The 12,051-nt window shown below is 46.5% G+C and overlaps 1 protein-coding gene across 1 annotated transcript in view; it reads right to left on the bottom strand.

Moving 5' to 3' along the window:
* LGMN (legumain) overlaps positions 1 to 12,051 on the bottom strand; it is a 33,958-nt gene that overhangs the window by 8,437 nt on the left and 13,470 nt on the right. Inside the window, exons 3-6 of the mRNA XM_080807350.1 lie at positions 4,585 to 4,682; positions 3,204 to 3,285; positions 1,685 to 1,770; positions 540 to 615 (exon numbers count right to left, since the gene is read on the bottom strand). Of these exons, the coding sequence (XP_080663476.1) occupies positions 540 to 615; positions 1,685 to 1,770; positions 3,204 to 3,285; positions 4,585 to 4,682 (342 nt within the window). The remainder of the gene's footprint in view (positions 1 to 539; positions 616 to 1,684; positions 1,771 to 3,203; positions 3,286 to 4,584; positions 4,683 to 12,051) is intronic.

Below are 12,051 nucleotides of genomic sequence, written 5' to 3'. Positions count from 1 at the left end.
TTTTTATTCAAATATTTAAAAGGAGGAAGAGAATGTGCTTTCTTGTTCATTATTTTGTCTGGAGCATTCAGAGGCTGGGTTCTGTTATTGCCTCTAGTGCCACGTACCCAAGTCTGGAGACAGTTTACTGAAGCCGGGATATGAAGAGAAATATATGCAAAACCTGAGATGCTTCTAGGTAGATTTCAGGCCGCTAAGCGTGGCCCCTATACTCGCCTGCCACACACAGAAATCAACCCCGGTAAAACACTAGAAATACACATCACAGTCTGAATGTCGACCCCGAGCTTTTATTTGCCAGCCTCCTACTTTGTCCTCACAATGTTAAGAAAAACTGGATACCTGGGTGGCTCAGTTAAGCCTCTGCCTTCGGCTCAGATCATGATCCTGGGGTCCTGGGATAGAGCCCACATCTGACTCCCTGCTCCAAGGAAGCCTGCTTCTCCCTCTCCCTCTGCCTGCCACTCCCCTGCTTGTGCTCTCTCTCTGACAAATAAATAAAAAATGTTAAACAAAAAACAACGTTAAGGGAAACTCACGTCGTCATTTGGGAACACCAGTATGCCAGTAGCTCCATGATCGGTGAAGTAAATGAACACATGATCCCGGGGGCCACTGCCAAGAGAGGGTGACAGACAAGGAGAGTCAAACCAATTCCTAACCCCATTTCCATTTCTCTGAAAAGTTGCTGTGAGAAAGAAGAAGCTCGAGGACTACAGTCTCCCGATGAAGAGGAACGCAGGGCCTGCTGTCAGCCTTTGCCCTCCGCTCCCGCAGAGGGTTACCTTGAACCACAAGGCACGTGGAGAGCTTCAAAGCTAAGAATGATGGCTGGGGAGGAGGGGACATTTGCTGAGCAGTCATAGGACCAGGTGTGATTCAAATTGGGGGGGGGGTCCTTTGGTAATTGGGCCCCATGCCAGCAGCCACACTCTCCAACCAGATTGCCCCCAAATGAGGAAGGAAGCCAGGACACACAGAGGAACACAGTCTGTCAGCTCAGACTCCTTCCCTTCTGGGCCCCTCAGCCTACACACCGACTGCCCCGCCATCTACACACCAACTGCCCCGCCATCTGCCCACTCACACGCTTCCCCATGCCTGCCCCTCCCCTCCAGCCTGAGAGGAAGAGCGCCATTGAGACAGTCTGAGGCATGGCACCCGAGTCCCTGCCATCACTGAGAAGTGCCACATGAAGAGACGCTACACATCTCTGACCCACAGCCCGTGGCAAGCGGTGGGGCTGGTTTACCCCAGCATGAAGGCTGGCGCTGTGCGTGTGAATGTGCTCCTCTCCCCACCAGGCTGACCTCGAACACGGCACAGAACTGGCAGGCCAGACCCTCTAACCCGACCGGCTGCGGGGCTCCGTGCCTGTCTCAGTGTATCCCACTGGTGGCAGAACAGACCAGCTCTAGGATCCGTGGACAGCAAAAAAGCAGTCGGTTTAAGTGACAGGGAACATTTCATTAACAATAATGAGGGATCCTGGCTCCTTGGGTGAATTCAGGACACAAACAGGCTCCCCAAAAAAGCCACCAGCTCTGTACAGCCTGTCTTAAGTCAGGACAGAGCTCCCGGCTCTGTCTCTTCTCAGCAGGAGACAAGCCAAGAGTAAAGAACACCACCTCTTCTGGGTTCCAAGTCATTCAGAAAAGTGTGGGAGCCACAAAACAGACATTACCTCTTCAAGACCTTTCCAGATCCTTTGCCCTTCACTGCTTCCTCATCACCTCTCAAGACGGCGAGGAAATTCTGTGGGGTGACGTCCTACAAAGAGTTGAAGAGAAAACCAGCTGTAGCTGTCATTCTCAATCCGAGCGTTTGTGGAGAGTCTGTGGCGGACCCGGGCCCTCGCTCCACCCGCCTTCAAGGCTCCAGGTTTAACTGCGAAGACTTTGGAGCCAGGTAAGACCCAAAGCAAGGCCAGTGTTTCTGGGGCCTGTGCATGACCCCTTGTCAAATACCCTTGCCTTTGGCTGATGGCAACTCAGCAAGCTTGCCATTCCTTCCTGACCATTACAAAGTCTAGGTGGGGAAACCCAAAGATGCGGGGAGGTAGGGACAAACAGTGGAGGAAGAGCGAAGCCCCATAGAGGCACAGCAAAAAGGGAGGGAAACATCAGCCCTGGGCCTCCCTTTGCGTCCAATATGCAGCCTAGAAGGTCAAATCCCAAGGATGCTTGATTTCCTTAAAGATTAAAGATAACACTGGGGACACCTGGCTCAGGTCATGATCCCAGGGTCCTGGGATCCAGCCCCCTGTCAGCTCCTTGCTCAGCAGGGAGCCTGCTTCTCCCTCTCCCTCTGCCTGCCACTCTGCCCACCTATGCGCGTGCGCTCTCTCTCTCTCTCTGTCAAATAAATAAAATCTTTAAAAAAAAAAAAAAAGGTAACATTGATGTCTGATCATTTAAAAAAAGCAATCCAGAAAAGTATAAAAGTGGGGGGGAAATCTTACCACCTAAAATCTTACCAAAAATCTTACCACCTAAGATTCCAGACATTTCCTTATCTCACTATATAAAAATAATTTCATAAAAATGGGATCATCGATATTACACGTATGATGTGTTCAATTTACATGTACTTGAATTTAAAAGAAATTGAAAGAACTGCTGAATTTCAGATAAATGCTTCTTTACCACCAGGAATATTAGTTCCTAACGATCCCTCTGAAATCAGGAAACAGAGACTGTGGCAAACCATAAGGCGGCATCATTGTGGGGCTTTTTAAAAAAATGTGTCAATTAATATAGCTTGAATCGATTAGGAGGGATTTAATTCGGAAGTGACATACGATAAATAATTAATGAAAACCTATCTTCAGCGAAATCCAGGAATACTCTGCACCAGGGCTGATGCTGAGAACATTGATTTTCAGAAAACAGCACCAATCTATAATTGGATTAGCACCAAGACTTCAAGAAAATCAGGTATTACTGAGGGAAATCTATTTTCAGGCTTAAAGTGTAAGACTAGAAACTAAAGATCAGTAAGACTAACTCTTTTCCCCATGTTTTCCCTCGGCTTTCTTACAAAACTCTCAGAAATCACTCCTCAAGCACGAATCTTACTAGAAACATGAAGCAATGACCAGAGATCAGTCTAGTGAGGTTCTGACCCTGGAAATGCAAGAACAAGGGGAGAACCATCCCTGGAAAGGAAACGGCCCGTGCTGCCTCCAGCCCCACGCCCCTCACCTCGCCGGTGTAGTCCTTCAGGACCCCCGCATACACGTCTGAGCCATTGGGTCTGTTGATCACGATTCCTGGCGTGGGGTTGCTGAAAACCAAAGGACACCTCTGAAGCAGGCAATGGGATGTGTCTTGGAAATCTCTCTTCAAAAATACACCCCCGGTATGTATACAAGTGGAAAGTGACTGTGTTTGCCAAAGCTGTGTCTCATTGCCCGTATGGTCGCCCCCGTGCCAGGGGCTATAGAGCGGGGGTGGGGGTGGGGGGGTGGTCTTAGGCAGCCCACAGGCCTTGAGTTCTTGGCACGAGCAGTGAAGGGCTGTCCTGGAACTGAGGACAGGTGTGCCTGGCCTCCTGTGGCAACCATATAGCATTCTGGGGGCAAGATCTGAGCAAAAGGCCTCTCAGAGCAAAACTAGAGAGAAAGCCAGGACAGAAGACAAGACTTTAAGACAAGAGCTGAAGACGTGAGCGCTCAGAATGGATTATGAGCCATCCTGGGGTCCCCCCACCTTGACTCCAGCAGGGAAAACAAGGAGTGGAGAGATGAGCACCAGTCACATGTGGTATCCACCTGCTGCCCCTGATCTCCAAGAAATCAGAGAAGCAGGCGTGAGGTTGTAAAACTCAATTCAACAAATAACGAAAGCAAACAAGCACAGAAGGAAAGGGTCGTGGATCTAAGCTACAAACAAGAACCTTCTAGACATGGGGCTATGGAGGTGACCCCTCTGTGCTGACCACCCTGCCCCTCGACCCTGTCTGGGCGGTCAGGATCAAGCACCGCAGAATCCAACGGTGAGTTCTCCAAGCCCAGAAGGAACCTCTACTTTAAACTCTTCCAAAGCACCAGCCCCAGACACCCTTCAGCGCCCACTTCCTATGCCGCTGCCACTAGCAAGGCGCCCTGGATATGTTCCCAGTTCTACAGGAAGCAGCACTGTGGGGTTCCATCTGCGGGTCTGTTCACATTCTAAGGTGTGCATTCTAACGCTAATTCTAAAAATTCCTGTGAGTTTATATGCACTTAAAAAATTATATCCTGGCAGCGGGTGGGGGCACACCTGGGTGGCTCAGTGAGTTCAGCGTCTGACTCTTGGTTTCAGCTCAGGTCATGCTCTCAGGGTCCTGAGATCAAGCCCCCAGGTCAGGCTCCATGTTCAGTGCAGAGTCTGCTTGAGATTCTCTCCCTCTGCCCTTCCACCGTCCCCACTAGTGCATGCACGTTCTCTCTCTAAAATAAATAATCTCTAAAAAAATGCTAAGCAAAAATTACATATATATATATATACACGTGTGTGTGTGTATATATATTCATATATATATATATATAAAAAATTTTTTTCCCCTGAATTCACCATCAAGTTCAGGACACTGCCTACTTACTCTTCTGAATTGGCTATGTCATCATACATCATCACAATGATCTGCTCATCAGGAATCCCATTTCGGTGAACGATCTGGTAGGCGTGGCATGCATCCGCCTAGGAGAAATGATTTTGTCAAGTGTTAGATTTTGCCCAGAAGGAGGCAGATTTTGGAGTTCTAAGGAGCAACACGTTCTTTCTCAATGGAAGACATGCTCTGAATCATTCCCTATTGGTCAGGTTTTTAAATGATTTAAAAACACATATATTGATATTTTTTCAACCCAATTTTTAAACCTTCCCCACCTTGCCTATTATCCAGTCTCATTTGTCTGGCAGTTGGCATAGATGTGGACTACACACAGACAGGCACGCACACACAGCACCACCGCTATGGGTGACCAGGGCCTTAGGAGGTCCTGGATATTTTATTTCCCTTTTCCACACCACGTAGAAGTCCCCTGAAAGCACTGAGCTGCATCCGAGGAATGGAATGATGAACGGCAGGTCAAGGCGTACTTCTGTATCAAACAGGATTCTTCTGATTCAAGTAACTTCCGCTGCCAAAGCTGGGGTTCAGAGAATTGAGTGAAAACTCAGAAGTTCAGCTCAGGAATTGAAAGGAGGAACCCACTAATGTACTCTTTAGCTTAAAAAAACAACAAAGATTGCAAGGGTGACAACATTAGGGATGAAAGACAAGCTTTGTTAATGGGACTCCTTGTCCTTAAAAGGGTGAAGACATTCTTTGCTTCCTTTTCCGGATGACACGTGATATACTCCAGGACATGGGAGTCACTTGAGGACCAGAAGAAAAATGTCCCCCAACTTTTTGCTTCTGTTTCATGGTGTCTTTCAAGAACAAAGGCATAGGGGACCTGGGGTGGCTTAGTCCTGTTAAGTGTTTGACTCTGGATTTTGGCTCAGGTCATGATCTCAGGGTCGTGAGATAGAACCCTGTGTCGGGCTCCACACTCGGTGTGGTGTCTGCTTGAGATTCTCTCTCCTTCTGCCTCTGCCTCTCCCCCTGCTTGTGTGCTCTCTAAAATAAGTAAATCTTAAAAAAAAAAAAAAAAAAAGAAAGAAAAGAAAAGAAAGAAAGAAAGAACAAAGACATAAACATGAAGAGAATAAGAGCCCAGCTATCCGCCTCTCTAAGGAAGAGCTTTAGGAACTGGACCTCCTGCACACGTTACACTCTCCGCATCACTGAGCACGGCAGTAAAGCCTTACAGCCAGCACTTTCCCCATGGATGCCTCACAGGACTTCACGGCCACAATGGTGTTAAATACATAGTCACTGAACACCGGGTGGATGAGTCCAGGGTCTGGCCCTTGGGAGCTGCTGGAGGAGTGGATGGTTGCATAAACACGAACACTCATACATGTGTCGACTTTCTAGTACTTGTCAGGCTCCGGGCTGGGACTTCTACACATTATGTCATCTGATTCTCGTAGCAACCCTACACAGTCAAGGTAATGATCCCCACTTTATAGATAAGGAAACGGGAGCTTAGGGAGGGGAGGGGACCTGCCTGAGTCACCCAGCTCTGAGTGAGATACCTCCGGCACTCTGACTCCAGAACTTGACGTGACTAATCATGAAAGTTAGAGAAGCCTGGGGAGCGTGAACAGCTGAAAATCTAAAGAAGTCATTTGAAAATAATAACTAAGTATTTCACATATACACAAACTGTTAAAACATTTAAATCCTTGTTTCTGTGGAATAATGAGAATCCTCAACACCAGCTATGGTAAGAAAGGAAACAGCCCCCAAAGATGTCCACATCCTAATCCCCAGAGCCTGTGACTAGGTCACGCCACATGACAAAGGGGAATTAAGACATGGACGGATTTAAGATGGCTCATCGGCTGACCCTAAAATAGGGGGGTTATCCTGGATTATTCCGGTGGGCCCAGCGTGATCATAGGGGTCCTTGAATGTGGAAGGAGGAGTCAGTGTCAAGGATTTGATGTAAGAAAAGACTCAACTGTCACTGCTGGCTTTGAACACGGAGGAAGGGGCCATGGGCCAAAGAATGAAGACAGCCTCTAATAGCTGGAAAAGAGGGCACCTGGGTGGCTCAGTTGGTTAAGTGACTGCCTTCAGCTCAGGTCATGATCCTGGAGACCCAGGATCGAATCCCACATCAGGCTCCCTGCTCAGTGGGGAGTCTGCTTCTCCCTCTGCCCCTCGCCCCTCTCATGCTCTCTCTCATTCTCTCACTCAAATAAATAAATAAAATCTTTAAAAAAAAAAAAAAAGAAATTTTGACTATAAAATAAAATAAAATAAAAGCTGGAAAAGATAGGAACATGAGATCTCCTCCAGAGTCACCAGAAAGGAACACAGCCTTCCCGACACCCTGATTTAATATGGTAAGACCCATTTCAGGTTTCTCAAGTCCAGAGCTGTAACATAATAACTGTGTTAAGCCACTAAGCTTGTAGTGATCTGTTACAGCAACAATAGGAAACTAAACCACTGATGGTGGAAGTTCACTGGGACCGGCACTCCACTCGGGAAAACACTTTCCCATTATCCAATTGAGCTGAGGCTCATCCCTGCCAACACAGTGATTCTGCTCCTAGCAAAACCCTGCAGAAACTCTACCCATGTGCAGTACAGGATTACTCACAGCAAAAAACAAAACAAAACAAAACACAACAAGAAATAACCCAAAGGATCATCAATAGCTGGAAAAATAAACTCCTGTGCTCATATAATGTAGTACCATAAAGCTCACAGAAGTGGACGGAGGAATGAATGAAATACAGCCCATGTTTCAAAACAGATGAACCTTAGGAACATAATCAGAAAAAGAGTAAGTCATAGAAAAATACATTCACTATCATTACAGTTACACAGAGACCAAAACAGGGCAAGCAAACATTATGTTGTTTACAATTAAATACTCATACGGTGAACCATAAAGCAAAGTGAAGGAATGACTGAGAGAAAATGCAGGCGCTCACCCTCTGGAGGGAAGGGAGGGGGACTGGATCAGACAGGGGATAGGGTCTTAGTCATGACCTTTTTTTATTTAAGTCTGATACAGGTATTCATTTTATTATGAAATTGCACACACGCTATGAAGACAGTTGTTTGCTTTGTTTTCCATTAAAAAAAAAACTCAAATCAGTATGTCAGATTTCACCTACCCTTATGATGAAAGTAGAAGTGAGCAGGCACACCCACCCACTCCTTGGTGACAAGTCATCCTACTATCGATTCCTTTTGGCAGAAGCCAGGTTCATTTAAAAACATGAAGACACTTAGGAATAAACCTAACAAAAGCGCAAGACTTGTACAATGAAAATTCAAAAATGTTGCAGAGGGAAATTAAAGATCCAAATAAACAAAGAGATACCTCATATTCGTGGATCAGAAGACTTAATAGTATTAAAATTAAAAAAAGAGATCAGGGGCGCCTGGGTGGCTCAGTTGGTTAAAGCCTCTGCCTTCAGCTCAGGTCATGATCTCAGGGTCCTGGGATTGAGCCCCGCATGGGGCTCTCTGCTCAGCAGGAAGCCTGCTTCCCACCACTCCCTCGCCCTCACCCACCCCATCCCCCCCACCCCACCTTCCTCTCTGCCTACTTGTGATCTGACTGTCAAATAAATAAATGAATTCTTAGAAAAAAAAAAAAAAGAGAGAGATCAGCAGGTTTTTTTGCAGAAGTGGACAAGATGATCCTAAAACGTATAGGAAATTGCAAGAAACCCAGAATAGCCAAAACAGTTTTGAAAAAGTTTAAGGACTTTCAGTTCCTTTCGTATATTGAATATATTATGCACCAAATTCCTAAAATAAAGTAGCTAGAGAAAAGAAAAGGTTATTACGAAAATTATAAGGAAAATATATTTACGATGTATTTACAGAAAAAGATCTGCATATAAATGGACCTGCACAATTCAAACCCATGTTGTTCCAAGGGTCACCTGCACATCTGAGAAAGAACAGTCTTGTCAACAAATGGGGTGGGGACTATTTGGAAACCCACATAAAAAGATGAACTTGGGGGGCACCTGGGTGGTTCAGTCGGTTAAAGCCTCTACCTTCGGCTCAGGTCATGATCCCAGGGTCCTGGGATCGAGCCCCACATGGGGCTCTCTGCTCAGCGGGGAGCCTGCTTCCTCCTCTCTCTCTCTCCCTCTCTCTCTCTGTCTACTAGTAATCTCTGTTTGTCAAATAAATAAAGAAATAAATAAGTCTTTTTTTTTTAAAAAAAAGATGAACTTGGGGGGTGCCTGGGTGGCTCAGTGGGTTAAGCCACTCCCTTCGGCTCGGGTCATGATCCCAGGGTCCTGGGATCGAGCCCCACATTGGGGGCTCTCTGCTCAGCGGGGAGCCTGCTTCCTCCTCTCTCTCTGCCTGCCTCTCTGCCTACTTGTGATCTCTGTCTGTCAAATAAATAAATAAATAATCTAAAAAAAAAAAAAAAGATGAACTTGGGCCTTCATTTCACACCATTTACAAAAATTAAACCAAAATGCATCAAAGACTTAAATGTAAGGGCTAATATAATTAAACTTTGGAAGATAACTTAGAAAATCTTCAGGACCTTAGCCAAAGATGTTGAAGATAAAACACCAAAAGCGTGGTTTATAAAAAGAAAAAAAAAACATTACACTGGACATCAGCCAAATTAAAAACCTGAATGCTTCAAAAGACAGCATTAAGAAAATGAAAAGACAAGTAACAGAGCAAGAGAAAGCATTTGCAAACCACATACTGAGAGAACTTGCACCTGGAATGTGTAAAGAACTCCCAATATGACAATCAACCCGATCAACAATAGAAGATTTTGAACAAACAGTTCAGCTAAGATACACAAATGGCTAAAAAAGCACATAAGAAGATGCTCAGTATCATTAGTTATTTCAGAAATGTCAATTAAAACCGTTAAGATTCACAGCTAGACAGAAAATAACAAGTGTTGGCGAGAACATGAGAACCAGGAACTTCCTCCATTCACTGCTTGTGGGAACGTAAAATGCTGCAGCCATTTTGGAAAGCAGTTTAATGGTTTCTGAAAAGGCTCAACATAAAGGTACCATATGATTCAGCAATTCTATTCTTTCTGCCCAAGAGAAAAGACAATTATCCAAACGAAGATTTATAGAAAAATGTTCTTAACAACATCGTTCGTAATAGGCAAAACATGTGAACAACCCAAATGTCCATCAGTTGGTAAATGGACAGAAAAACTGTGATCCATACATACTGTTTACTATTCTTTGCCAACAAAAAGGAACAAAGTACGGACATGCTACAACACAGATAAACTTCAAAAACATTATGCCAACAGAAACAAGAGAGTACATGCCCATTGGCTCCATTTGTATGAAATGATCAGAAATGGCAAAGTTATAGAGACAGAAGGTATATTTTTAGTGGTGGTGGCGGGCTGGGGATGGAGGCTACAAATGGGCTGGAGGGGTCTAACCGGGTAGATGGAAATGTTCTAAAACTGATTTAAGGTGCTGTTTGCACAACTTGGTAAATTTACTAAGAAATCACTGAGTTGTATACTCGAAGGGGGCGAATTACATATCGATAGGGCTATATTTTTTAGAAAGGGCAGGCTCGGTGTGTCCTGTGCTGGCGCTCTCCTCCACTATCTGGACTCGTCACCACCTTGACAGGCGACTCATGCTTTTATCCCCGTGTTGAAAATGGGGACAAACTCCGGGAAGGGCTCAGAGGGTCCAGCATGGGTCTCCTGACCCCAACCATGCCTTGTGCCCTTCTCCCACAAGCAGCTCTCTCGCTGTCAGGTCATGGTTCTCTCCTGGGTCTGTGGAGGTACCGGTTGTCTCCAACTTTGTTACCTCAAAGGGATTCTTTGTTAGACTCAGGTCTATTTACTGGCACTCAAAACAAGTAAGAGTCAGGTTAAACCGAGTCAAATACTTCAGAAATGATGTTAAAGGCCACTTGAATTACTTCCCTGGAAATATCTGGCCAAATGTATTTCCTCCTTAAAGAGAGAAAAGCCTACGAGGCGGCATGGGGAGAGGGCATTGAGCAAGACTACAGAGAAGGCGAAGCCCTCTGGCCTAGGCTGCTGTGAGTCAGCTCGTTTCACAGCTGGCGCTGGGCATTCGGATGGGCATGTGGAAGCAACCCGTGATCCCCTGATGTCATCCACTGTCTGACACTGTCCGCTCTTGCTGCCTTCACTTCAGGCCCATCGTCAGCTAAATGTGGACAACCGCCTGGGAACCAAGCTGACGTTCAATTACCACGCTCCGGTCACGGTCAGGGTAAATGGGCCCACTTTTAAGCCAGGAAAGGATCTGAGAAGGGGGCCTCCCGGTCAGCTCGTGGACAGAGAGACACATATTATCACTTGTTGGCACATGCCGAGCACTGCGAGGTTAGGCAGGGGTTCTCTGAAGATTTGCCTCACTGAGCCCAGCACCAACTCAAATGTGCCAGGGGAGAATCAAAGGTTTAAAGTAAGACTGGGGAGAGGGGGAGATAGAGACAGAAAGCAATGGTTACATGGGGCTGGGAGGGGAGCAGGGACTGACTTGGAAAGAGGCACTAGGGAACTTTCTAGAATGATGGAAATGCCCTAAAACTGGACTGTGGCAATGCATGCAGAACAACATGAATGTACTCGAACTCACAGAACTATGCAAATATCACAGGTGAATGTATTCACAGGACACGTGAACATATGCCTGAATAAAGCTGTTTTTAAAAAGTGGTGACCATGGGGGTGCCTGGGTGGCTCAGTCATTAAGCGTCTGTCTTTGGCTCAGGTCATGATCCCGGGGTTCTGGGATTGAGCCCTACATCGGGCTCCCTGCTCAGCGGGAAGCCTGCTTCTCCCTCTCCTGCTCCCCCTGCTTGTGTTGACTCTCTCGCTATGTTTCTCTGTCAAATAAATAAATAAAATCTTTAAAAAAAAAAAAAGTGGTGACTACACACATTTTAAAAAAATCTATAAACTAAAAGGTGGTTTTTCAGAAACGTGATGACTCTGCCGCTTGGCTCTCCACATCTCTTTCTCCCAATTCCAACAGGTGTGGGTTCTAGGCTTCTCCCTTTTCACCTCAACAGAAATCCACCCACCTCCTGCCTCCTGGCCCCCAGGACAGATGTTCTGAAAGCTTCCAGAAGGAGGTGGCGGCCCCCTTTCTCTCCACCACAGCCCAACAGCAGACCGGGGGCGGGGGGGGGGCCATCAGCAACCCACAGCCCCCAACCCTGCCCCTACACAGCAAACAACCTTCTCCTCGGGAACCCCACTGCCAGCCACTGCCTCTGACCACCCCAGCCCCCAGCCTCCCGGTGACACCTGGTTTCCATGTGTCTGTCCTCCCCACTCCTGTCACCCCCAAAGTCCCCGTGTGACAGTGAACTTCACCTGCCATCTACCTCTGCAGCCGCCCCTGGGGCTCCACCTTAGATCCTCCTTCGGCACACACTCAGACCTCTGTCCTGAACGTAACCCTCCTCCAACCCCAGTTC

This window comes from Martes martes (genome assembly GCF_963455335.1).
Source record: "Martes martes genome assembly, chromosome: 7".
NCBI lineage: Eukaryota > Metazoa > Chordata > Mammalia > Carnivora > Mustelidae > Martes > Martes martes.
The sequence above is the reverse complement of the archived record's forward strand: the minus strand, read 5'-3'. Positions and strand labels throughout refer to the sequence as shown.